This window comes from Aegilops tauschii, chromosome 5 (assembly GCF_002575655.3).
Source record: "Aegilops tauschii subsp. strangulata cultivar AL8/78 chromosome 5, Aet v6.0, whole genome shotgun sequence".
Lineage (NCBI taxonomy): Eukaryota > Viridiplantae > Streptophyta > Magnoliopsida > Poales > Poaceae > Aegilops > Aegilops tauschii.
Genome location: NC_053039.3, coordinates 40,163,512 through 40,189,698, shown reverse-complemented (window position 1 = coordinate 40,189,698; position 26,187 = coordinate 40,163,512). Strand labels below are relative to the sequence as shown.

The 26,187-nt window shown below is 45.5% G+C and overlaps 1 protein-coding gene across 1 annotated transcript; it reads right to left on the bottom strand.

Annotated features, from left to right (window-relative positions):
- Positions 1 to 14,732: 14,732 nt before the first annotated feature.
- LOC109774389 (F-box/FBD/LRR-repeat protein At1g13570) lies at positions 14,733 to 17,074 on the bottom strand. Its single transcript, XM_020333103.4, has 5 exons — positions 16,799 to 17,074; positions 16,449 to 16,566; positions 15,504 to 16,367; positions 15,270 to 15,419; positions 14,733 to 15,163 (listed from the first exon to the last, which is right to left on the bottom strand). The coding sequence occupies exons 2-5, from the start codon at positions 16,557 to 16,559 to the stop codon at positions 14,843 to 14,845; spliced, it is 1,446 nt and encodes a 481-aa protein (XP_020188692.1). The 5' UTR covers positions 16,560 to 16,566; positions 16,799 to 17,074; the 3' UTR covers positions 14,733 to 14,842.
- Positions 17,075 to 26,187: the final 9,113 nt, after the last annotated feature.

Below are 26,187 nucleotides of genomic sequence, written 5' to 3'. Positions count from 1 at the left end.
GTGTGGGCTTTCTAGATAATTAATTATTGGTCTTGCTTTGCCCGGTGCCTCGTTTATCCACATCTTCTCATTTGGGTAAAGATAAATCTACCTTTTCACGGATCCTAGGGCTTCTCCTTTGAGTAGCGGGCATGCGTTTTGGGACTGCCCCCCCCCCCTCCCCCCCAAAACCTCTTGATATTGTCGTTCTTTGCAGCAATAGATTGTTCTGGAGATTGTGCCTTTATGTTTATCAATTTCTGCTAAACACTAACTTGAACAAATTATTGTTAGTTCATTTGAAGGAGGTAATTTAGGTGATGCAATTGCTACCAAGTTTTGAATTAGCTAATATCAAGAGGGGTGTGAATACGGTCACACTTGATACTGCTAAGTTTTCTCTTTCGTGTAAATATGATGGTTTATTAGTGGGGGTTGTTCTGTCCTGCATGATGGTGGTTATTGGAAATTATTGTATGAACACTACTTGATTAATACTTGTGGTGATTTCAAAAAATAGTGTATGGTCATGTTACATCCCCAACATATCTATAATATGTGTATGTTTCATTCCTACTATCCATTATTATGCAACATCTTTGAAGTTTATTTGGAACTAACCATTAATTTAGTCCCTAGTGCCAAATACGCGTTTCTACTATTTTTTACATTTCAGAGAAATAAAATATCTAGCTAGTATTTGTATCCATTATTATGCAACATCTCTGTAGCCACTGAAGCAGTATTTGTATCACAGAAAAAGTTCTGAAGCTGTTGAACCTTACCTTATATATCACAAAAAAAGGCAAGGAACATCATGAACAACTCTCCATGACTTAATTTTCCTATATGCATTGGCCTGTACAGCAGGTTCACTTTTCCTATATGCATTGGCCAGTGCAGCAGGTTCACTTTTCAAAACAAATTAGAGCAGACCTCATACACCCAAGAAAACCTGAAAAAAAATAAAGTTCAACCCCTCACTTTTCCTATATGCATTGGCCTGTACAGTTGGATTTGTTTCTGATTTTAGTGGTGGCTGCCTAATGATGACATACTAAGTTTCTGATTTATTTTGTTATAGAAGTGTAGATTCATTGGTAGCAATTGTTTTCAGTGTCTCATGTTGCTTGTAGTGTTTTGTCCAAAATGTTGAATGATACTGCTTGAAGATGCATATATTGTTTCACCTCTTCACATGCCAATGTATTTTCCATGTTGTGATGGAGGCCTTTTTTGCCTTGTCCACCCGAGAGGCCCTTGAGTTTTCCGGAATGTCGATTAACTTCCGTTCCGGCAAATTCGGGTACTCCATATGTCCTATTTTCAGCAAAGGTCATGCTGAAATTTTCCGTGAATTTTAGCATGACTTTGCTAAAAATAGGACATATGGGGTACTTGTGACTAATGCATGGGCCGGGGTATCTTAGTAGTTAATTAAGTAGGATCAAGTGCCCCGGCGTACTTGTGACTAATGCATGGCTTTTATGGTGCCTCGGTGTCGATAAAAACCGAAATGATGAAAGCTTAGGCTTTTAGGGTGCCTCGGCGTCGAAAAACCCTCAATGATAAAAGCTTAGCTTTTAGGATGCCTCGGTGTCGACAAACCCTAAATGATGAGACCATGATCTTGTTCCTTGACAATAACCAACTTTTTGACCAAACTTTGTTCCTATTTAGAGAGAAACATGGCCAACAACGATGAGGCCGGGGGTTCGGGCGTCAAGGCATTCTGGAAGCTGTCCCAGGAGATGGAGGAACAACCTCACTTGTATGAGGACGCCGCCTTCCCCACCGATCCTGAGACCACTGATGGTACCGCCGAGGATGACCCCACTGATGCCACCACTGATGGTGCCGCCGAGGATGCCACCACTGATGATGGCGGCGCACGCACAGATGGCAGCCAACCGAAGAGGCAACGGAAGGACCGGCACCCGACCGTGCTCCGCACCCTCAAGGAGGAAGTTACTGAAGTGGACTCCGACGGGAATCCAACGGTGCCCGAACGAATAGTCAAGGGGTACTCGCTTCAGCTCGGGTGCATTCTCCGGAGCACCGTCTCGATCAACACCGAGAACCTGAGGCATCCTGACCGAGGGAATTTGCGCAACCTCCTCTTCACGAAGCTGCACGAACGATACAAGTTCCCCGCTGAATTTGAAAACACAAGCCTCAAAGGGAATAAAGTGAACAATGCTGCCCTCACGAAGATGAGCAAGGCCCTGTCTACTTGGAAAAGCAATGTGAAGAGAATGATCGAGAAAGGTGAGAGTTATGAGAAGATCAAGGAGAAATATCCTTCGATCACCGAAGATGACTACAACGACTTCAAGATCAATTGCTCGAGCACCGCAAACTCCGAATCAAGTAAGTGGGGGAAAGAAATGTGGGAGCTGAACTTAGGGGAACACACACTCGGTCCCGGCGGTTACAGAAGTGGCGGAGCCTATATGGGACAAGGAGGAGGCGGACCGTGCCGAGCAAGGCCTACCGCCCCTCTTCGATAAATACGGTGACAAGCAGACCAGGAACTTTGTCAGGGCCTAGTACAAGAAGGACTCGAAAACAAAGGAGCTTACCACGGATCCGAAGACCAGGGCGCTTGAGCTTGTTCTGGTAAGGAATACACCCCCGCAGCTCCATATGGTTGCATTCTAATTAATGAAGCCAAATTTCTAAATGGTTCATATTCCTTCCGCAGGCGACTGAAAGCAGTAGCGCGGGGTCGACTAAGAGCAACCCTTGGGACACCACTCTAAATAGGGCGTTGAATGTAATGAAGAACAAGGATAAGCTCAGTAAGCCGACGTCAGCTGGTCGTGTGGCCGGCAAAGGCTTGTCGACAAAATGGTCGTCATACTATAACACTGGTGGGCGAAAGGAGAAAAAGACCAGCTCGGAAAGCCAGGCGCGCGAGGTTCAAGAACTCAGGGCACAGGTGGCGCGGATTCCGGAGATTGTCCAAGAGCAAGTGCAACAACAACTCGGAGCGACGATCACCGCCATTGTGCCTACCTTGATCCAGGGGATTAGTGCGTGGATTGCGGGCGGCCAACAGGGGCCGCCCCCGATTCCTAGCTTCACGGCCAGCAACTCGCAGAACGCGATGGCGGGGCCATTGGTGTCTCCGGCGGAGGCGGCATTGGTGTCTCCGACGCCGGCACGGGAGCTTAATGCACCCGGGTGTACGCCGGCCGGCACCTCTGCAGCAAGCGGCCCCTCCGTCAACTGCACGCCCGCCGTTGGCGGTGCCTCGACATTAGCCGAGCTCGACGCCATCATCACGGTAACTAATTAAGCCTCTCTCGGCCGAGGACTTCATCTCCTTGCCTTTGACTGGGCATCCCTAACGCCCTACATGTTTTCGCAGGGCGCCGCCAACGTTCCGTGCACTCTCCTGCACTTCGTGAACAACGAGTTGGTCGATGTCGCCAAGGGCAAAATCGTTCAACCGGGCAACCCCTTGTTCCACGGTACCCAGATGCCACCCAACTTGTTTAGGGTTCAACTGGTTCGGGTGCTGCCAGGCTGCGACGAGTTGTTACCTCCGATTCGACCCATCGGGGCCGACGATGATGACGTGATGACCCTAAGCGCCTGCCTGAGCTGGCCCCTGCTTTGGCCGAAGAGCCAGATTCGTTTGGGGGCGGGGGACACCACCCCAAAGACAACACCGCCATTCGTGCCGGCGCCAAGTCGGCCCCATGGCAAGACCGCCGCAACGGTGCCGGACATCCCTATGCCACTGGATCCAAACATGCATATGGCACAGGATCAGAACGACGACGACGATGATACATTTACCAACGTCGATCAGTACTTTGCCGATCATGGGTACGGTGGCGACTTCATGGGGCCTCCTTCTCAAGAACCCAACCCAACAAAAGACGTGTGCGATCTAGCTGGTACCGCGGAGAAGCCAAGTTGCAACAGGCGTCGTCTGCAGTTCAGCTCTCAGGAGACGCCTCCAGCTGCCGACTTCACCGAGCCTCAGATAGGCGAGGTGCGAAATATGATCAGCCCCAACACACTCAAGAAGGCGGTCTGTGAGCAGAACTCGGTCCCGTTACAGGAGAAGAAGAAGGCACGCAAAAGAAAGACTAACAAGGGTGCGGGCCAGCCGGCACCGAGTACGATCCGTGCTCAGGACGGGCCACCTTGAACTGGGGATATCTCGAGGAGGGTGCATGTGGCGGGTAGGCCGATGCTACCGAGAAATATGCTCGATGCTGCAACCGGTGCTATGCGGAGTCTGCATGACAGTGTTCTTTCTTTGGAGAAGCGGCGTCTCGGAGAGAAGGATGTGGCATACCCGGTTTCCGCGGCCAAGGTGCCAGAGGGCAAGGGCTTTGTGGATAACTCCATCGGGGGTACGATCGTCCTGCAATTTGATGACATCCACGCTATGTTGAACCTTCATCCGCTGCACTACACCTTCGTTCGGCTATTTTCGCTGAGTATGGAGATGCGGATCATTCGCGACAAGACCCCGGACATCGTGATAGTCGACCCCTTCTACATGCGTGCCAAGATCTTGGGCAGCGCTGGGGACCGGCAAGTCGCGAGTTCTTACCTCGAAGGCGTCATTCTGGCAAACCAAGATAAGGATAACTTCTTCGTGCCTTACTTTCCCGAGTAAGTCCTCCCCTCAACCGCCCCGTAACATATGAATTCTTAGATTTCGATCATTTTTCTTTTAACATTCCGTGTTTTCTGCAGTGACACACACTGCACGCTCATCCTCCTAAGCCCCAAATATTCCATGGCCACGTATTTCGACCCGGACCGTCAGTCGAACGTAGACTACACAAATGTCAAGAAGGTTCTTGATGATGTTCTCCCCGGCTACGTCAAATCTGGAGGCACCTTCACCAGGCCTATTCGTAAGTACGACAAGCACGTGTTCTCCCACAATACGACGTTCTGCTGCGTCAAGCAGCCGCCTGGCGGTCAGAAGGGTGCCTACTACGCCATCCATCACATGCGGGCGATCGTACGGGACCATCATCAACTTCTGCTACCGAGTAGACTCAAAGATTGGGCCGCGAGCGTGTCGGCAATCCAGGACGCGGACATCAGACAAGAATTCTTTCGCATCCAGTCGGAGTTTGCGGAAATCATCCATCAAGATGTCCTTCGTACCTCGGGGCAGTTCTACCTCAGAAATCAACCGTCCAACAGTGACATCGACACAATCCTACAAATGCAGGCTGACAACGCCCGTTGTTTCATGACTCCCACGATAGACGGCGGCTTCATCCACGCTCCGGTCCCTTGAGTCGAGTCGAAAGCAGTGATGCTGTGTCTAGTTCTGAAACATCGATTGGCTCATGTTGTAATTAAACTTTAATGAACTTGTAGTATGTCTCTTTGGTTTCGAGAGTCGTTAAACTTAGATGTAATCGATGCTATTAATGTCTTGCTTTTCTCTTCCGATCGTTCTGTTGCATACTTATATATTGATTATGTATTGTCTGTGAATTGGTACTAACGTTTCGTTTGGCTACTGCATAGCGATGCCGTGGTATGTCGTGTACAAGGGTAAGGTTCCCGGAGTCTACGACGACTGGGAGGAGTGTCGGAGACAGGTTCACCGATTCAGTGGTAACAGTTACAAAGGGTACGCCACTAGGGCCGAGGCCGAATCTAGATACGCCCGCTATCTAGCGGGAGAGGGGAGGGAGCGTTGGAGGAACCGGATGAAGACGAGTTTCATCGTGATGATGCTCATCGTGATGACCGCAGCTCTCTTCTATGTGATGGTAGTTTAGATGATCGATATCGACTTGTAATGTGAAGACAAACTCGCGGTCTCGAGACTTGTAATATAATGTTCTATCTTTGTTCGGTCTTTTCAATTCGGAGACTAATATGATGAATTGTATTCGGAGACTAAAATGATGAATTGTATTCAGAGACTAATCTTCTATTGTATTCGATGAATCTGTTGTTGATGTGTGCTGTCTATATTTTGTCCAATTATACATTTTGTAACCTGTGCAAAAAATAGAAAATAAAAAATAAAAAAAACCTAATATTCATACTAATGGCGCATCACATCATAGTGCGCCATTAGTATGCCAAAGGATACTAATGGCGCATCACTAAACAGTGCGCCATTAGTATGCCGAAGTTACTAATGGCGCATCCTGTTGTTGTGCGCCATTAGTATGCCAAAGCACCTGGGTATAGATGGCCCCCTGGGAGGCATACCAATGGCGCACTGTTGTATATACTAATGGCGCATCTGGGGTGCGCCATTAGTATATCAGATACTAATGGCGCACCAGTGGTGCGCCATTAGTAAAATATACTAATGGCGTGGTACTAATGGCGCACCACTAATGCGCCATTAATGGCCAAATTAGGTGCGCCATTAGTAGGCCTTTTCCTAGTAGTGAAATATCGTTGTGGTTTTGATGCGTAGGTAAGAATGGTTCTTGCTCAGCCCGTAGCATCCACGTAAAACTTGCAACAACAAAGTAGAGGACGTCTAACTTGTTTTTGCAGGGCATGTTGTGATGTGATATGGTCAAGACATGATGCTATATTTTATTGTATGATATGATCATGTTTTGTAACGGAGTTATCGGCAACTGGCAGGAGCCATATGGTTGTCGTTTTATTGTATGAAATGCAATCGCCATGTAATTGCTTTACTTTATCACTAAGCGATAGAGATAGTCGTAGAAGCAATAGTTGGCGAGACGACAACGATGCTACGATGGAGATCAAGGTGTCGCGCCGATGACAATGGTGATCATGACGGTGCTTTGGAGATGGAGATCAAAGGCACAAGATGATGATGGCCATATCATATCACTTATATTGATTGCATGTGATGTTTATCCTTTATGCATCTTATTCTACTTTGATTGACGGTAGCATTATAAGATGATCTCTCACTAAAAATTTCAAGGTACAAGTGTTCTCCCTGAGTATGCACTGTTACCAAAGTTCGGCGTGCCGAGACACCACGTGATGATCGGGTGTGATAAGTTCAACGTTCTTGTACAACGGGTGCAAGCTAGTTTTGCACATGCAGAATACTCGGGTTAAACTTGACGAGCCTAGCATATGCAGATATGGCCTCGGAACACTGAGACCGAAAGGTCGAGCGTGAATCATATAGTAGATATGATCAACATAGTGATGTTCAGCATTGAAAACTACTCCATTTCACGTGATGATCGGTTATGGTTTAGTTGATTTGGATCACGTGATCACTTAGATGATTAGAGGGATGTCTATCTAAGTGGGAGTTCATAAGTAATATGATTAATTGAACTTAAATTTATCATGAACTTAGTACCTGATAGTATTTTGCTTGTCTATGTTGTTGTAGATAGATGGCCCGTGCTGTTGTTCCGTTGAATTTTAATGCGTTCCTTGAGAAAGCAAAGTTGAAAGATGATGGTAGCAATTATACGGACTGGGTCCGTAACTTGAGGATTATCCTCATTGCTGCACAGAAGAATTACGTCCTGGAAGCACCGCTAGGTGCCAAACCTGCTGCAGGAACTGAACCAGATGTTATGAACGTCTGACAAAGCAAAGCTGATGACTACTCGATAGTTCAGTGTGCCATGCTTTACGGCCTAGAACCGGGACTTCAACGACGTTTTGAACGTCATGGAGCATATGAGATGTTCCACGAGTTGAAGTTAATATTTCAAGCAAATGCCCGGATTGAGAGATATGAAGTCTCCAATAAGTTCTACAGTTGTAAGATGGAGGAGAATAGTTCTGTCAGTGAACATATACTCAGAATGTCTGGGTATAACAATCGCTTGATTCAACTGGGAGTTAATCTTCCGGATGATAGTATCATTGACAGAATTCTTCAATCACTGCCACCAAGCTACAGGAGCTTCGTGATGAACTATAATATGCAAGGGATGGATAAGACAATTCCCGAGCTCTTCGCAATGCTAAAGGCTGCGGAGGTAGAAATCAAGAAGGAGCATCAAGTGTTGATGGTCAACAAGACCACCAGTTTCAAGAAAAAGGGTAAAGGGAAGAAGAAGGGGAACTTCAAAAAGAACAGAAAACAAGTTGTTGCACAAGAGAAGAAACCCAAGTCTGGACCTAAGCCTGAGACTGAGTGCTTCTACTGCAAACAGACTGGTCACTGGAAGCGGAACTGCCCCAAGTATTTGGCGGATAAGAAGGATGGCAAGGTGAACAAAGGTATATGTGATATACATGTTATTGATGTGTACCTTACTAAAGCTCGCAATAGCACCTGGGTATTTGGTACTGGTTCTATTGCTAATATTTGCAACTCGAAACAGGGACTACGGATTGAGCGAAGATTGGCTAAGGACGAGGTGACGATGCGCGTGGGAAATGGTTCCAAAGTCGATGTGATTGCCGTCGGCACGCTACCTCTACATCTACCTTCGGGATTAATTTTAGACCTGAATAATTGTTATTTGGTGCCAGCGTTGAGCATGAACATTATATCTGGATCTTGTTTGATGTGAGACGGTTATCCATTTAAATCTGAGAATAATGACTGTTCTATTTATATGAGTAATATCTTTTATGGTCATGCACCCTTGAAAAGTGGTCTATTTGTGTTGAATCTCGGTAGTAGTAATACACATATTCATAATGTTGAAGCCAAAAGATGCAGAGTTGATAATGATAGTGCAACTTATTTGTGGCACTGCCGTTTGGGTCATATTGGTGTAAAGCGCATGAAGAAACTCCATACTGATGGACTTCTGGAATCACTTGATTATGAATCACTTGGTACTTGCTAACCATGCCTCATGGGCAAGATGACTAAAACGCCGTTCTCCGAAACAATGGAGCGAGCAACAGATTTGTTGAAAATCATACATACTGATGTATGTGGTCCAATGAATATTGAGGCTCGCGGCGGATATCGTTATTTTCTCACCTTCACAGATGATTTGAGCAGATATGGGTATATCTACTTAATGAAACATAAGTCTGAAACATTTGAAAAGTTCAAAGAATTTCAGAGTGAAGTGGAAAATCATCGTAACAAGAAAATAAAGTTTCTACGATCTGATCGTGGAGGAGAATATTTGAGTTACGAGTTTGGTCTTCATTTGAAACAATGCGGAATAGTTTCGCAACTCACGCCACCCGGAACACCACAGCGTAATGGTGTGTCCGAACGTCGTAATCGTACTTTACTGGATATGGTGCGATCTATGATGTCTCTTACCAATTTACCGCTATCATTTTGGGGTTATGCTTTAGAGACGACTGCATTGACGTTAAATAGGGCACCATCTAAATCCGTTGAGACGACACCTTATGAACTGTGGTTTGGCAAGAAACCAAAGTTGTCGTTTCTTAAAGTTTGGGGTTGCGATGCTTATGTGAAAAAGCTTCAACCTGATAAGCTCAAACCCAAATCGGAGAAATGTGTCTTCATAGGATACCCAAATGAAACTATTGGGTAACCTTCTATCACAGATCCGAAGGCAAGACATTTGTTGCTAAGAATGGATCCTTTCTAGAGAAGGAGTTTCTCTCGAAAGAAGTGAGTGGGAGGAAAGTAGAACTTGATGAGGTAACTGTACCTGCTCCCTTATTGGAAAGTAGTTCATCACAGAAACCGGTTCCTATGACACCTACACCAATTAGTGAGGAAGCTAATGATGATGATCATGAAACTTCAGATCAAGTTACTACCGAACCTCGTAGGTCAACCAAAGTAAGATCCGCACCAGAGTGGTACGGTAATCATGCTCTGGAGGTCATGTTACTTGACCATGACGAACCTACGAACTATGAGGAAGCGATGATGAGCCCAGATTCCACAAAATGGCTTGAGGCCATGAAATCTGAGATGGGATCCATGTATGAGAACAAATTGTGGACTTTGGTTGACTTGCCCGATGATCGGCAAGCCATCGAGAATAAATGGATCTTCAAGAAGAAGACTGACGCTGACGGTAATGTTACTGTCTACAAAGCTCGACTTGTTGCGAAAGGTTTTCGACAAGTTCAAGGAGTTGACTACGATGATACCTTCTCACCAGTAGCGATGCTTAAGTCCGTCCGAATCATGTTAGCAATTGCCGCATTTTATGATTATGAAATTTGGCAAATGGATGTGAAGACTGCATTCCTGAATGGATTTCTGGAAGAAGAGTTGTATATGATGCAACATGAAGGTTTTATCGATCCAAAGGGTGCTAACAAAGTGTGCAAGCTCCAGCGATCCATTTATGGACTGGTGCAAGCATCTCGGAGTTGGAATAAACGTTTTGATAGTGATCAAAGCATATGGTTTTATACAGACTTTTGGAGAAGCCTGTATTTACAAGAAAGTGAGTGGGAGCTCTGTAGCATTTCTAATACTATATGTGGATGACATATTGTTGATTGGAAATGATATAGAATTTCTGGATAGCATAAAAGGATACTTGAATAAGAGTTTTTCAATGAAAGACCTCGGTGAAGCTGCTTATATATTGGGCATCAAGATCTATAGAGATAGATCAAGACGCTTAATTCGACATTCACAAAGCACATACCTTGACAAAGTTTTGAAGAAGTTCGAAATGGATCAGGCAAAGAAAGGGTTCTTACCTGTGTTACAAGGTGTGAAGTTGAGTAAGACTCAATGCCCGACCACTGCAGAAGATAGAGAGAAAATGAAAATTGTTCCCTATGCTTCAGCCATAGGCTCTATCATGTATGCAATGCTGTGTACCAGACCTGATGTGTGCCTTGCTATTAGTTTAGCAGGGAGGTACGAAAGTAATCCAGGAGTGGATCACTGGATAGCGGTAAAGAACATCCTGAAATACCTGAAAAGGAATAAGGATATGTTTCTCGTTTATGGAGGTGACAAAGAGCTCGTCGTAAATGGTTACGTCGATGCAAGCTTCGACACTGATCCGGACGATTTTAAATCGCAAACCGGATAAATGTTTATATTGAATGGTGGAGCTGTCAGTTGGAGCAGTTCTAAAGAAAGCGTCGTCGCGGGATCTACGTGTGAAGCGGAGTACATAGCTGCTTCGGAAGCAGCAAATGAAGGAGTCTGGATGAAGGAGTTCATATCCGATCTAGGTGTCATACCTAGTGCATCGGGTCCAATGAAAATCTTTTGTGACAATACTGGTGCAATTGCCTTGGCAAAGGAATCCAGATTTCACAAGAGAACCAAACACATCAAGAGACGCTTCAATTCCGTCCGCGATCAAGTCCAAGTGGGAGACATAGAGATTTGCAAGATACATACGGATCTGAATGTTGCAGACCCGTTGACTAAGCCTCTCTCACGAGCAAAACATGATCAACACCAAGGCTCCATGGGTGTTAGAATCATTACTGTGTAATCTAGATTATTGACTCTAGTGCAAGTGGGAGACTGAAGGAAATATGCCCTAGAGGCAATAATAAAGTTATTATTTATTTCCTTATTTCATGATAAATGTTTATTACTCATGCTAGAATTGTATTAACCGGAAACATAATACATGTGTGAATACATAGACAAACAGAGTGTCACTAGTATGCCTCTATTAGACTAGCTCGTTGATCAAAGATGGTTAAGTTTCCTAACCATAGACATGAGTTGTCATTTGATAAACGGGATCACATCATTAGGAGAATGATGTGATTGACTTGACCCATTCCGTTAGCTTAGCACTTGATCGTTTTAGTTTACTGCTATTGCTTTCCTCATGACTTATACATGTTCCTATGACTATGAGATTATGCAACTCCCGATTACCGGAGAAACACTTTGTGTGCTACCAAACGTCACAACGTAACTGGGTGATTATAAAGGTGCTCTACAGGTGTCTTCGATGGTACTTGTTGAGATGGCATAGATCGAGATTAGGATTTGTCACTCCGATTGTCGGAGAGGTATCTCTGGGCCCTCTCGGTAATGCACATCACTATAAGCCTTGCAAGCAATACAACTAATGAGTTAGTTGCGGGATGATGCATTACAGAATGAGTAAAGAGACTTGCCGGTAACAAGATTGAGCTAGGTATTGAGATACCAACGATCGAATCTCGGGCAAGTAACATACCGATGACAAAGGGAACAACGTATGTTGTTATGCGGTTTGACCGATAAAGATCTTCGTAGAATATGTAGGAACCAATATGAGCATCCAGGTTCCGCTATTGGTTATTGACCAGAGACGTGTCTCGGTCATGTCTACATAGTTCTCGAACCCGTAGGGTCCGCACGCTTAACGTTCGGTGACGATCGGTATTATGAGTTTTAGTGTTTTGATGTACCGAAGGTAGTTCGGAGTCCCGGATATGATCACAGACATGACGAGGAGTCTCTAAATGGTCGAGACGTAAAGATCAATATATTGGACGACTATGTTCGAACACAGGAAGTGTTTCGGGAGGTTTCAGACATATACCGGAGTACCGGGGGGTTACCGGAACCCCCCAGGGGTGGGAGTAGGACTCCTCATGGGGCGCTCCATAGGAAACCGGCCCCTCCCCCTCCTCCACTCCTTTATATACGGGGAGGGGGCACCCCTTGGAGACACAACAATTGATCATTGATCTCTTAGCCGTGTGCGGTGCCCCCCTCCACCATAATCCACCTCGGTCATATCGTAGCACCGTAGCGGTGCTTAGGCGAAGCCCTGCGTCGGTAGCATCATCATCACCGTCATCACGCCGTCGTGCTGACGGAACTCTCCCTCGACGCTCTGCTGGATCGGAGTTCGTGGGACGTCATCGAGCTGAACGTGTGCTGAACTCGGAGGTGCCGTGTGTTCGGTACTTGGATCGGTCGGATCGTGAAGACGTACGACTACATCAACTGCGTTGTTCTAATGCTTCCGCTTTCGGTCTACGAGGGTACGTGGACACACTCTCCCCTCTCGTTGCTATGCATCACCATGATCTTGCGTGTGCGTAGGAAATTTTTGAAATTACTACGTTTCCCAACAGTACGCTAGAAAACTTTCCCTCATGAACTCGTTGATCACATCTCTAATCATGTTCTCGATGGGCACCATTCGTCTCCCCCCCAAAAATTGTGGCCCAACTCGACAAAATCAAACGGCACTGTTTGTGGCAAAAAAAGACTGACGATGGCATTAAGAGCAATTCGCTAGCTGCATGGGATATGGTCTGTAGACCCAAGAAGAGTGGGGGTTTAGGTGTCATTAACCTAAAGATACAGAATGATGCTCTCCTCCTAAAGTTCCTCCACAAGTTCTACAACGGACACGATATCCCTTGGGTTCACTTGATCTGGGAGTCTTACTACGGCGACACAGTCCCACACGCTCATGATTCTTGTGGATCTTTCTGGTGGAAAGATTTAATCCAGCTTATGCCGACCTATCGGGGTGTTACATGCATCAAAATCGGGAGTGGGTCTTCTGCTCTCTTCTGGAAGGATAACTGGAATCAAATCATTTATGCTGATGCATATCCAAGAGCCTACTCTTACGCCATATCTGAAGACATCTCCGTGAAAGAGCTTCTGACGTCAGCAGACTTGCATGAAACTTTCCACCTCCCCCTCTCTATACAAGCTCGTGATGAACTAATAGAATTACAAGCTGATGTGGCCACGATCGCTCCTGTGGCTGCTCAAGACATGGCTGTGTGTGTGGGGGGGGGGGGGGGGGGGGGGGGCATACCTTCACAACCTCTTCATATTACAAATTCTACTTTAAGGACGTACACGCCCATGAAGCTTTCCGCTGGTTGTGGAAAGCCAAATGCATTCTCAAGATTAAGGTCTTCGGTAGGTTCTTGCTTGCTGACCGCCTCAACACCAGGAATATGCTCAAAAGGAGGCATTATAACATTGGCACCAATTTTGATTGCCTTCTGTGTGGCCAGCACGTTGAAGAAACGGTTGAGCACCTATTTTTTCTATGCACTTTCAGTCAGGACTGCTGGAGATCTCTTGGCTTCCACTGGAACATGTATGATCACAGACTTGCAATGATAAGCCATCAGAAAAACACACAACCCCACAAACTATGGATGGACATTTTCCTAACGTCAGCTTGCAGCTTATGGAAAGAACGCAACAATCACCATTTCAGAAAGATCAAGCCTACTGTAGAAGCCTGGAAACAGAGGTTTAAGGTGGATTTTTCCAACCTTAGATATAGAGTGCAGCCCTCCAAAGTGCAATTTATTACTGCACTCTTAGACTCCATCCAATAGTTGCTTGCTAATACTTTGTAACTTTTGGGTGTAATCACCCCCACCTCCACCTGTATGTAACACCCAGATGTAATTGTATCCATATTACAAAGTAATATATATGCAGTAGGAGCCTTTCCTACTGTCTTCATAGTAAAAAAAAACATTTCAGAAGAAAGTGCAGAGAGTTCAAGTTGTTGCCTAACAAAATGAAACTAGGCATGGCAAGGAAGGCGGCACTTGATATAATCCATGAAGATGAAGCACAACAGTACAACCAGTTACGGAACTATGACCAAGAATTGAGAACGAACAACCCTGATAGCAAATTCACTGTCTGCACTACAAAGGTCAAGGAGAAGGATGATCTGCTTTGAAAGGACCATTTGACATCACTGTACTGGTCCTATGATGCTTGCAAGAGAGGGTTTCTTAAGGGATGCAGGGCCAATAATATTTGTGGATGGCTACCACTTGAAGAGCAGGTACAAAGGCTACTTTCCTAGCCCAAAACTCGTAGTAGTAGTTATTCGCTCCTGGTGCTACTTCCCCTTTGTATCCCTAAATGAATCAGCCATAGAGAAAACAAGCAGCATCCCGAGTCGTAAAAGGGTAAATCAACGCTGCTCTCAGTTTAACAATTAAAGAGAAATTAAATGTAAGATTTAATCTACTTCCGGCAGCTACATATATACAAAAAAAATACAGTTCTGGCTTAAATAAGTGAAAATTTTGCATTCGGTGGGAGTCTCTTAAGGAGAGGGCCTCTAACCATATCAAGAGCGGCACTATCTAGTCTAGGGGTTGGTTCCTCTGGATCCCAAGCATCAGTTAGCCTTTGAGCTGTATATACAGTTACGGCCTCTATTGCAGGAGCATTTTCAACGGCATGCATGAGGAATTCAGCTTGGCCTCTTGCCCCTTTGAATCCTGTAACACGCATGTCCTTCAGATTCACATATTTATCTTCACACGGCGGTATTTCTTGTCTCGAAGGTCCATCGGTTGCAAACCACAAAGTATAAAGGCCATGAAACTGCATAAGTCATCAAGATTAGTAGGGTTTCTTGCTGCCACCTACATGCAGGTTGAAAATAATACCTTGCAAAGGAAAAGAAAAAACGATTGAGAATATTACTCACATGTACTTCCAACCTCTCAATGAATGGAGCAACCCTCAGAAAAGAAACCAAGTAGAGGATTTTGTCACTATCTTCACGATGTATAATCAAAAGTATCTGCGCATGCCTGAGGTGAGAAAACACCCGAGGGCTATTTAACGTCCACCGGCTCTGAAAGATAAAACAGCAAACGTTATTGCAAGATTAGCGGGACAAACTAAACCATAACTCGAATGTTGTCACAATATAAAATACCTCTAGCCGTTGCGTTCCAAGTTGCAATGTCAGGTTTTGTACATCTGGTAGCCCATTGAGGAGTGAAGCGGTAGCATGCTGAAAAACTGCACCGCGGAACCAAAATCTTACATTTTCCAGTTTCGTAGCATGATGGAGGGTAATAGGCCTGTATGGTCCATCATAAACAAAGGTGGAGAGATTTGGAGCATCGAACTCTATCTTGGTTATATCGCAGTACACGACATGCAAGTACCGCAGGTGGGATAATGGCCGCCGAACCACCTTCATTTCATCCTTGAGATGGCATCTGAGTAAGCTCAGCCACTCAAGATTAACGCAACTGCACAAGACACTCTCGAGATCCTGCCTAGTGGTCTTGACTACATGAAGATGAAGCTTTCTTAGGTTTGGGAAACCTATGAAACTGGTAGGAGGTGGTTCGAAACGTACAAAGCTGAGTTGAAGACAGGCTAGGCAGGATACACTTTTGTTGTCTGTAAATTGTTCAAATGGGAATCTGTAATGATCCCCATATTCCGGGAAATTGCTAGGTGGCGCCAAATCAAAAGCTAGACTCTTTGTGTGGGCTGACATAGCAAATCTAATCCAATTATTGAGGTAATCAACAAGCTTGGTCTCGAATATAAATTTAATCTCAAGTTGGTCAAGAGCCCTGCCGCTGTGCTTGGTCAAAACCGCATTAACATGGTCGATGAACATCTGGGTGCGCTGAGGTTTCCCCTTCACATTCTTACTAATATCGTCGGCACCAAAGCTTAGTCTGGGGCAAGCTGTCCATGTACATCTCCAGTCACTCGACAAAACACTGGTCCGAACAGCCTCTTTTGCAGGTAATTTCGATAAAATTGTGCACAGTACATCCTTGAGCAAAAGGAGAAGACAAGTTTAAGTAGAGAAATCTATTTACCCTGAGGGTCAAGTTGAAAGGCAAAACTAACATACCTCTGGAAGGTCATGAAATTTAAGGCCAGGCCTTCCATTGCGATTCTTCGATGTCTGCTTGACATGGGCATCCTTCTCTGCTGTTATTCTACTCGTCAGATAGTTCCCCATTCCAGTGCTGAAAAGAACATCGAGGAACGTTGGAGAACAAGAGGGGGTTAATAAGGACTTGAGATAATAATGCAAGTATGCGTAAACTGAATTTTGTCTGAAACTAGAATCAGTAAGTCGCGTGGCGTGCATCAGAAAAATCGCATCTTTACTAGCTCTGCCACCCGTAACTAAAAAAAAGGTGGGGGCGCAGCGGGGCAAAGAGGAAAGTAATACTAGGATTAGAGAGCAGAGGCAACCTGCGGAGCGGAGGTGCCGGCCGGCGGCGGCTCCCTCTTATTCCCCACTCGCCGCGGAGGCAGAGATCTGGGGGGAGCAACCCACGATATTGGTTTCCAGGATTAGGACCAAAACCCTGACGGGAGGTGGGTAGGCCGGAGAGGCGACGAGCGGCGAGCGGCGAAGGCGCGGGTGCGAAGGTCGAAAGTGGACGGGCAGCGAGGTCGGAACGCAGGGACGGACAGACAAGAAACAGAGCCCTCCCAGCGGGCGTCCTTTTATCTGTGCAGCCAGCCCCGTATCTGGCCTCCGTATTCGGAAATGACGTTGACTTTTACTAATTTGCCTCCGTATCTGATTCGCGCCCAATGCTTATTACGCCGGGTCAGACCAGCATCGCACGGTCCCGTCGTGCCTCGGGCTCGGACCTGTCGGCCCGGCAACCTTGTTTTCTTTCTTTAATGATCCAGCAAACTGCTGAAAAGAATCCGTGCGTTGCAACGGAACAAAAAACATAACGCACGCTCCTAACCCAACAACCATCACTCGAGACCACAATAGGTCTATCTTTTTTATTTTAGCGACACATCATATTTGTCTTGCCGCTTATCCACCTTCTCACCCTCGTCGGCGATGGCCTTAGTGTTCACACAAAGCAAAATGTGTTTGAATATGCTTAATCCTAAGAGCATCTCCAGCCGTTGGCCCCCCCCAGGAGGCATAAAAATCGCTGCCTGGGGGCGAGCCGGTGGCAAAATCGGCTCTGGGGGCGGTTGGGCACCCAGTCGCCGCCCCCCGGCGCCGATTTCGGCCCATTATTCGGCCCACTTTCGTCGAAAAATGGCCCAATATCGGCGCGAATCGGTCCATATTCGACGCGGTTCGGCGTGAATTCTCCATAAATAATTTTCTGCCTCCATAGTTCATCACAGAAAATCAATAGAAATCAAATAGTTCAACAACAAATAGTTCAATACAAATTATATAGTTCAACAAATAAAAACTCATATTTCATCACACGTTGTTCCCGGCATCGCCCTTGAGCCTCCATAGGTGCTCCACCAGATCATGTTGCAGTTGTTGATGCACCTGTGGGTTTCGGATCTCCTGACACATATTGAGGTAGGCAGTCCAGGTTGCCGGTAGCTGGTGATCAACTTGGGCAAAAGGACCCTGCCTGTAATATGGTTCTGTGTCAAACACTGGCTCTTCCTGCTCGCTCTCAATGATCATGCTGTGCAAGATGACACAGCAAGTCATGATCTCCCACATTTGATCTTTCGACCAGGTCTGAGCAGGGTACCGGACAACAGCAAATCGAGATTGGAGCACACCAAATGCCCGCTTGACATCCTTCCTGCAAACCTCCTGAACCTTCGCAAAGAAGGTGTTCTTGCCTCCTGGCATAGGGTTTGAGATAGTCTTCACAAATGTCAACCATCTCGGATAGATGCCATCAGCTAGATAGTACCCCTTGTTGTAGTGCCGCTCATTGACCTCGAAGTTCACCGGAGGAGAATGACCTTCAACAAGCTTGGCAAAGACAGGGGAGCACTGCAGGACGTTGATGTCATTGTGAGTTCCTGGCATCCCAAAGAAACAGTGCCAAATCCAGAGGTCCTATGTGGCCACTGCCTCAAGTACCACACTGCAACCGTCTTTGGCGCCTTTGTACAACCCATGCCAAGCAAATGGACAGTTCTTCCATTTCCAATGGATGCAGCCGATGCTTCAAGCATCCCAGGAAATCCTCTTGCTGCATTTTGTGCTAGGATCCGAGCAGTGTCTTGAGCATTGGGTCGCAAGTATTGCGGTCCAAACACTGCCACCACCGCCCTACATAATTTGTAGAAACACTCAATGGTCGTGGACTCGGCCATGCGCCCATAGTCGTCGAGTGAATCACCGGGAGCTCTGTATGCAAGCATCCTCATAGCTGTCATGCACTTCTGGATTGAGGTGAATCCAAGTGTGCCGGTGCAATCCTTCTTGCACTTGAAGTTGTTGTCGAGCTCCCGGATGGAATTCACAATCCTGAGGAAAAGCTTTTGGCTCATCCGATAACGGCGCCGAAATGTTTTCTCGCCATGCAATGGAGCGTCGGCGAAGTAGTCGAAGTAGAGTATGCAGTAGCCTTCCAGACGATGCCGGTTCTTTGCTTTCACCCGCCCCGGCGCCGAGCCACCTCGCCGCGGCTTTTCATTGCTCACAAGCAGGCCGGCGAGGGCGGCGAGCACCATGAGATGTTCCTGCTCCTGGATGTCGGCTTCGGCTTCCTCCTCAGCAACGCCGCGAGCGCCTCCTCGTCGTCCGAGTCCATCGCCGGGTCGGGCAGACAAATCGCCGAACACCCTGCGGGCGAGGTGGGCGCACACCCGCCGGTGTAAAGCCCATGCGTGGCCGGAACGCCGGAAAAGTCGCCCAGACGACGGTGGAGAGGCTGCCTCGGTGAAACATCTTCTCTTTTCCGGCGGGGAATGGCCTATCTAGCTGTGGTGGGTGGTGGACGGCGCTAGGATCAGCAGGGTGGCGGCCGAGCGCGGGGGGTCGGAGGCGAATTTGGACGGTCGGCTTGACTTTTCGCCTGGCAGTGTGGCCCCAGGTGCGCTTTTCCCTTGCGCCGGAGCCCCCGAGCGCCCCAATGCGCCGGGTTCGGCCTGCGATCGCCGGGCCCAAAAACGGGCCGAGCCGGCAAAATTCGGCGTCTTGGGGGCGCGACTGGGGCATTTTTTCGGCGCCGACGTGGAAATATCGCCTGGGGAGGGCCTGTTGGGGGCGCGGCTGGGGATGCTCTAAGGCGTCTCTCTCTCCCTCTCCCTCTCTCTCTCTCTCGGTTTCTCTCACTCTCACGATGAGAAATCTGTTGTTTTCCCCTAGGACGTTTTTCAGAGGTATGCATGTGTTGTTATCGATTTTTTTTCCTATATGGTTATAGTGGGGTGCTTATTTGCAATCCGGATCGCCGCCGGTACGAAAGAAAAATGGATCGTGCGCTATAAATTATAAGTTTGCTTCCAAAACAATATTTAAAAAATATTTAACATGTGAAATTAACATCATATTCAGATTCCACACATTTTTTAATCAAATTTCATATATATAACATGTTAAAATTAGAGTTACGGTCTAAAAGATACGGATAATTTAGAAAATCATTTGTTTGACTTAAATATCTTCCAAAATAATATTTAAAAATACTTAACAGGTAAAATTAATCTCATATTCATATTTTACATATTTTTCTAATCAAAATTCATATATAACATGTTCAAATCGGAGTTACGGTTTAAAAGATATGAATGATTTAGAAAAGAATTTGTTTGACTTAAATATGATGCGCGGATGAATTACCTAAAAGGTCAGTGGGTTTTCAAAAATGTAAAATAACAGTTCGGGTGTGACTTAAATCCAACGGCGGGTTGATTTCAAGAAAACACAGGGGCTTTTGTGTAAAATACAAAAAAAAGATTCGTCCTTACTTAAAACAGGACTGCGGGTTGAATTCTCTGAAAGAGAGAGACTTTTCTGCAAAATGCCATGACGGACGACCAGAAACCCAATTTTATTTATTATTAGGTAAAGTTAGATTACATTTAGCAGAAAGGGGTGGTAGAACAGCACGAGAAGGATCTGAAGATTAAAGAAAAAGAGAAACGACAATCCTATTGTCTGCAAAACAACATTGTACTTACAAGGCGGAACGCCATCCACCCGCATCGGCAGCTCTGACCCAGACAGAGAACTACAGAGAACACAACAAGGCTAGCATCCCGAAAGATCGCTGAGCGGACCACCTGTCGCCCGTCATCATACACCATCGGTACCCCACATCGCAGCTTCGACTTCACAGTAACAAGCAGTCGAGGTAATCTTATGGACAGGTCGGAGAAGAGCCAACTACCACGACCAATGCCACGCCTTCGACAATGGTCCCCACCTTCATCGTTGTCACATAAGCAAAACCGCTCTCATTGCCGGACGGACACGTCCAAGCAACACTCGCTCGGGCCGGTAAGGAGCTCCTGGAACAATGCCTCAAGAGATGCGAAGCACGTCTCTATCATCGTCTGATCCCAAGGGATCCAAGGGTTTCCATCGAGCATCCTTGCATAGTGAAGCGAGCAGGAATGCCTCAGCGACGCCTTCGAGAAGGAAGCAACGCCAGCAGGCGTCACCGTCGCCTACCCGGCCCAAAAACCAGCAGCAAGGTCTTCACCTGGCGCTACACCTCCAACTACCAACCCAAGCCAAAGCACCACCATAGGAGCCAGATCCAACCATGACTGGTCAGATCGGACACCCCGTTAGATCAGCGGCGGATTTAGGAACTAAAGTTAGTTAGGGCAAACATTTATGACTCATTTGGTTGCACGAGTTCCTCGGAGATCCCAACCTTTTCTAGAGTCTCGAAAGCCATGTGGAACCTCTAGAGGGGAATCAGCGCCACATAGGGCAGACCAGCCTGAACCCCCCCCCCCTCTTTCCCAGGTAGAGGTTCCACGCCTCTACACTCGTGGAAAATTTTCCCATCTCATCTCCATTGTGATGCCTCCTTGTGAAGGACAGCCTCTGTTCCCTATGTCCCTACCACCCGCTCGCCGTTCCCTGAATTTATGTTCCTCTTCATCTTCTTCTCGCTCATGGTTCTTCAGCGGGAGACCGATCCATACCATCAAGATGCAATTGGTGTTGTGCTTACACTATATCCGTTGTGATTTTGCTTGTCGCGTCATGTGCTCTTGCTAGATGCAAGTTAGTGTCGTGAATTCAGTTTTCATAAAACACACCCGTAACCACCAAATGACCATTCAAGCATAGGAGAACTCCCATGTGCTCTTCACCTAGCCACGAAAGTTAAACCCATTTTTTCACAGTGTAGTAGAAAAATAGTACATATCTTAAGTTTTTCCCTAGCCTACAACATGATTGTAGCTAACACACTCTTTAAAAGGAGAGAATCACATCGGGTGACTTTCAGTAGTGGCTAACACTCTAGCCAGATCGATTCTGTCCTCTCTAGAAGAGAAGACAATCGTGCTTCCCTACATTGTAAGGTGATACGTGAAGAGAGTATTGCTCCTCATCATAAGCTTGTGTGCTTGTGGTGGCTGACTTCCGCTTTTGGATTCGTGTCCAGCAGGATAAGCGTGTCAGTCACTAGAATGAAGAGGTGAATCATAACCCACAAGTATAGGGAATCGCGACAGTTTTCAAGGGTAGAGTATTAACCCCAAATTTATTGATTCGACACAAGGGGAGCCAAAGAATATTCTCAAGTATTAGCAGCTAAGTTGTCAATTCAACCACACCTGAAAGACTTAATATCTGCAGCAAAGTATTTAGTAGCAAAGTAGTATGGAAGTAACGGTAACGGTGGCAAAAGTAGCAGTAGCAGTTTTGTAGCAATCATAACAGTAGCAACGGAGAAGTAACTAAGCAAAGGTCAATATGTGAAAAGCTCGTAGGCAATGGATCAATGATGGATAATTATGTCAGATGTAATTCATCATGCAACAGCTATAACATAGGGTGACACAGAACTAGCTCCAGTTCATCAATATAATGTAGGCATGTATTCCGAATATAGTCATATGTGCTTATGGAAAAGAACTTGCATGACATCTTTTGTCCTACCCTCCCGTGGCAGCGGGGTCCTAATGGAAACTAAGGGATATTAAGGTATCCTTTTAATAGAGTACCAGACCAAAGCATTAGCACTTAGTGAATACATGAACTCCTCAAACTACGGTCATCACCAGGAAGTGTCCCGACTATTGTCACTCCGGGGTTTGCCAGATCATAACACGTAGTAGGTGACTATAACTTGCAAGATAGGATCAATAACTCACATATATTCATGAAACATAATAGGTTCAGATCTGATAATCATGGCACTCGGGCCCTAGTGACAAGCATTAAACATGGCAAAGTCATAGCAACATCAATCTTAGAACATAATGGATACTAGGGATCAAACCCTAACAAAACTAACTCGATTACATGGTAAATCTCATCCAACCGATCACCGTCCAGCAAGCCTACGATGGGATTACTCACGCACGGCGGTGAGCACCATGAAATTGGTGATGGAGGATGGTTGATGATGATGATGGCGACGGATTCCCCTCTCCGAAGCCCCAAACGGACTCCAGATCGGCCCTCCCGAGGAAGAACAGGGCTTGGAGGTGGCTCTGTATCGTAAAATGCGATGAATCCTTCTCTCTGATTATTTTCTCCCCGAACGTGAATATATGGAGTTGGAGTTTAGGTTGGTGGAGGTCCAGGGGGGCCACGAGGAAGGGGGTGCGCCCCCGCCCTCGTGGCCAGGGTGTGGGCCCCCTTCTGTTGATTCTTTTTATTAATTCCAAAACGTGACTCCGTGAAGTTTCAGGTCATTCCGAGAACTTTTATTTCTGCACAAAAATAACACCATGGCAATTCTGTTGAAAACAGCGCCAGTCCGGGTTAGTTCCATTCAAATCATGCAAATTAGAGTCCAAAACAAGGGCAAAAGTTTTTGGAAAAGTAGATACGTTGGAGACGTATCAACTCCCCCAAGCTTAAACCTTTGCTTGTCCTCAAGCAATTCAGTTGACAAATTGAAAGTGGTAAAGAAAAACTTTTACAAACTCTGTTTGATCTTGTTGTTGCAAATATGTAAAGCCAGCATTCAAGTTTTCAGCAAAGATCATGAACTAACCATATTCACAATAACATTTAGGTCTCATGTTTACTCATATGAATGGCATAATCAACTAGTGAGCAATAATAATAAATCTTGGATGACAACACTTTCTCAAAACAATCATCATATGATATAACAAGATGGTATCTCACTAGCCCTTTCTGAGACCGCAAAACATAAATGCAGAGCACCCCTAAAGATCAAGGACTGACTAGACATTGTAATTCATGGCAAAAGAGATCCAGTCACAGTCATACTCAATGTAAATTAATAACAATGCATACAAATAACAGTGGTGCTCTCCAATTGGTGCCTTTTATAAAAGGATGATGACTCAACATAAAAGTAAATAGATAGCCCCTTCACAGAGGGAAGCAGGGATTTGCAGAGGTGCCAGAGCTCGAGTTTTGAAACAGAGATAAATAATATTTTGAGCGGCATACTTTTCATTGTCAACATAACAACCAAGAGATCTCGATATCTTCCATGCTACATACATTATAGGCGGTTCCCAAATAGAATGGTAAAGTTTATACTCCCCCACCACCAATAAGCACGTTCCACGGCTGGTCCGAAACAACGGGTACCGTCCAACTATCAACAATCCTGGGGGAGTTTTGTTTGCAATTATTTTGATTTGATTTGAGCATGAGACTGGGCATCCCGGTTACCGGCCATTTTCTCGTGAATGATGAGCGGAGTCCACTCATCGTGAGAATAACCCACCTAGCATGGAAGATATAGATAGCCCTAGTTGATACATGAGCTATTCGAGCATACAAAACAGAATTTCATTTGAAGGTTTAGAGTTTGGAAGATACAAATTTACTTGGAACGGCAGCTAAATACCGCATATAGGAGGTATGGTGGACTCATATGGAATAACTTTGGGGTTTATGGAAGTGGATGCACAAGCAGTATTCCCGCTTAGTACAGGTGAAGGCTAGAAAGAGACTGGGAAGCGACCAACTAGAGAGTGACACAGTCATAAACATGCATTAGGATTAACCAACAATGAGTGCAAGCATGAGTAGGATATAAATCACCATGAACATAAATATCGTGGAGGCTATGTTGATTCTGTTTTAACTACATGCGTGAACATATGCCAAGTCAAGCCACTCGAGGAGGATACCACCTTGTCATACTACATCACAACCATTTTAATAGCATGTTGGCACGTGATGTCTACTACACAACCCTCTTCTTGTAGACGTTGTTGGGCCTCCAAGTGCAGAGGTTTGTAGGACAGTAGCAAATTTCCCTCAAGTGGATGACCTAAGGTTTATCAATCCGTGGGAGGCGTAGGTTGAAAATGGTCTCTCTCAAACAACCCTGCAACCAAATAACAAAGAGTCTCTTGTGTCCCCAACACACCCAATACAATGGTAAATTGTATAGGTGCACTAGTTCGGCGAAGAGATGGTGATACAAGTGCAATATGGATGGTAGATATAGGTATTTGTAATCTGAAAATATAAAAACAACAAGGTAGCAAGTGATAAAAGTGAGCGTAAACGGTATTGCAATGCTAGGAAACAAGGCCTAGGGTTCATACTTTCACTAGTGCAAGTTCTCTCAACAATAATAACATAATTGGATCGTATAACTATCCCTCAACATGCAACAAAGAGTCACTCCAAAGCCACTAATAGCGGAGAACAAATGAAGAGATTATGGTAGGGTACGAAACCACCTCAAAGTTATCCTTTCTGATCGATCTATTCAGGAGTCCGTAGTAAAATAACACGAAGCTATTCTTTTTGTTCGATCTATCATAGACTTCGTACTAGAATAACACCTTAAGACACAAATCAACCAAAACCCTAATGTCACCTAGATACTCCAATGTCACCTCAAGTATCCGTGGGTATGATTATACGATATGTGCTACCTCTTGAGCACTGCGTAGGTTTTCCCTTGAAGAGGAAAGGGTGATGCAGTAAAGTAGCGTAAGTATTTCCCTCGGTTTTTGAGAACCAAGGTATAAATCCAGTAGGAGACCACGCTTGAGTCCCACACACCTACACAAACAAATAAGAACCTCGCAACCAACGCGATAAAGGGGTTGTCAATCCCTTCACGGTCACTTACGAGAGTGAGATCTGATAGATATGATAAGATAATATTTTTGATATTTTTATGATAAAGAGTAAATAAAGATGCAAAGTAAAATAAACGGCGCCAGAAATAGCTTGTTATCGGGAGATTAATATGATAGAAAATAGACCCGGGGGCCATAGGTTTCACTAGTAGCTTCTCTCAAAATAGCATAAGTATTACAGTGGGTAAACGAATTACTGTCGAGCAATTGATAGAATTGAGCATAGTTATGAGAATATCTAGGTATGATCATGTATATAGGAATCATGTCCGTGACAAGTAGACCGAAACGATTCTGCATCTACTACTATTACTCCACACATCGACCACTATCCAGCAAGCATGTAGAGTATTAAGTTCATAAGAACAGAGTAATGCTTTAAGTAAGATGACAAGATGTAGAGGGATAAACTCATGCAATATGATATAAACCCCATCTTTTTATCCTCGATGGCAACACTACAATACGTGCCTTGCTGCACCTGCTGTCACTGGGAAAGGACACCGCAAGATTGAACCCAAAGCTAAGCACTTCTCCCATTGCAAGAAAGATCAATCTAGTAGGCCAAACCAAACTAATAATTCGAAGAGACTTGCAAAGATAACCAATCATACATAAAA

What these genes read in the sequence shown, in the direction of transcription:
- LOC109774389 (XM_020333103.4), bottom strand. Translation starts at nt 16,559, where the DNA reads ATGGGGAACTATCTGACGAGTAGAATAACAGCAGAGAAGGATGCCCAT. An exon ending in AATTTCATGACCTTCCAGAG is followed by an intron (nt 16,368 to 16,448) that starts GTATGTTAGTTT and finishes CTTTTGCTCAAG; the next exon opens with GATGTACTGTGCACAATTTT. An exon ending in TTGAGAGGTTGGAAGTACAT is followed by an intron (nt 15,164 to 15,269) that starts GTGAGTAATATT and finishes TGACTTATGCAG; the next exon opens with TTTCATGGCCTTTATACTTT.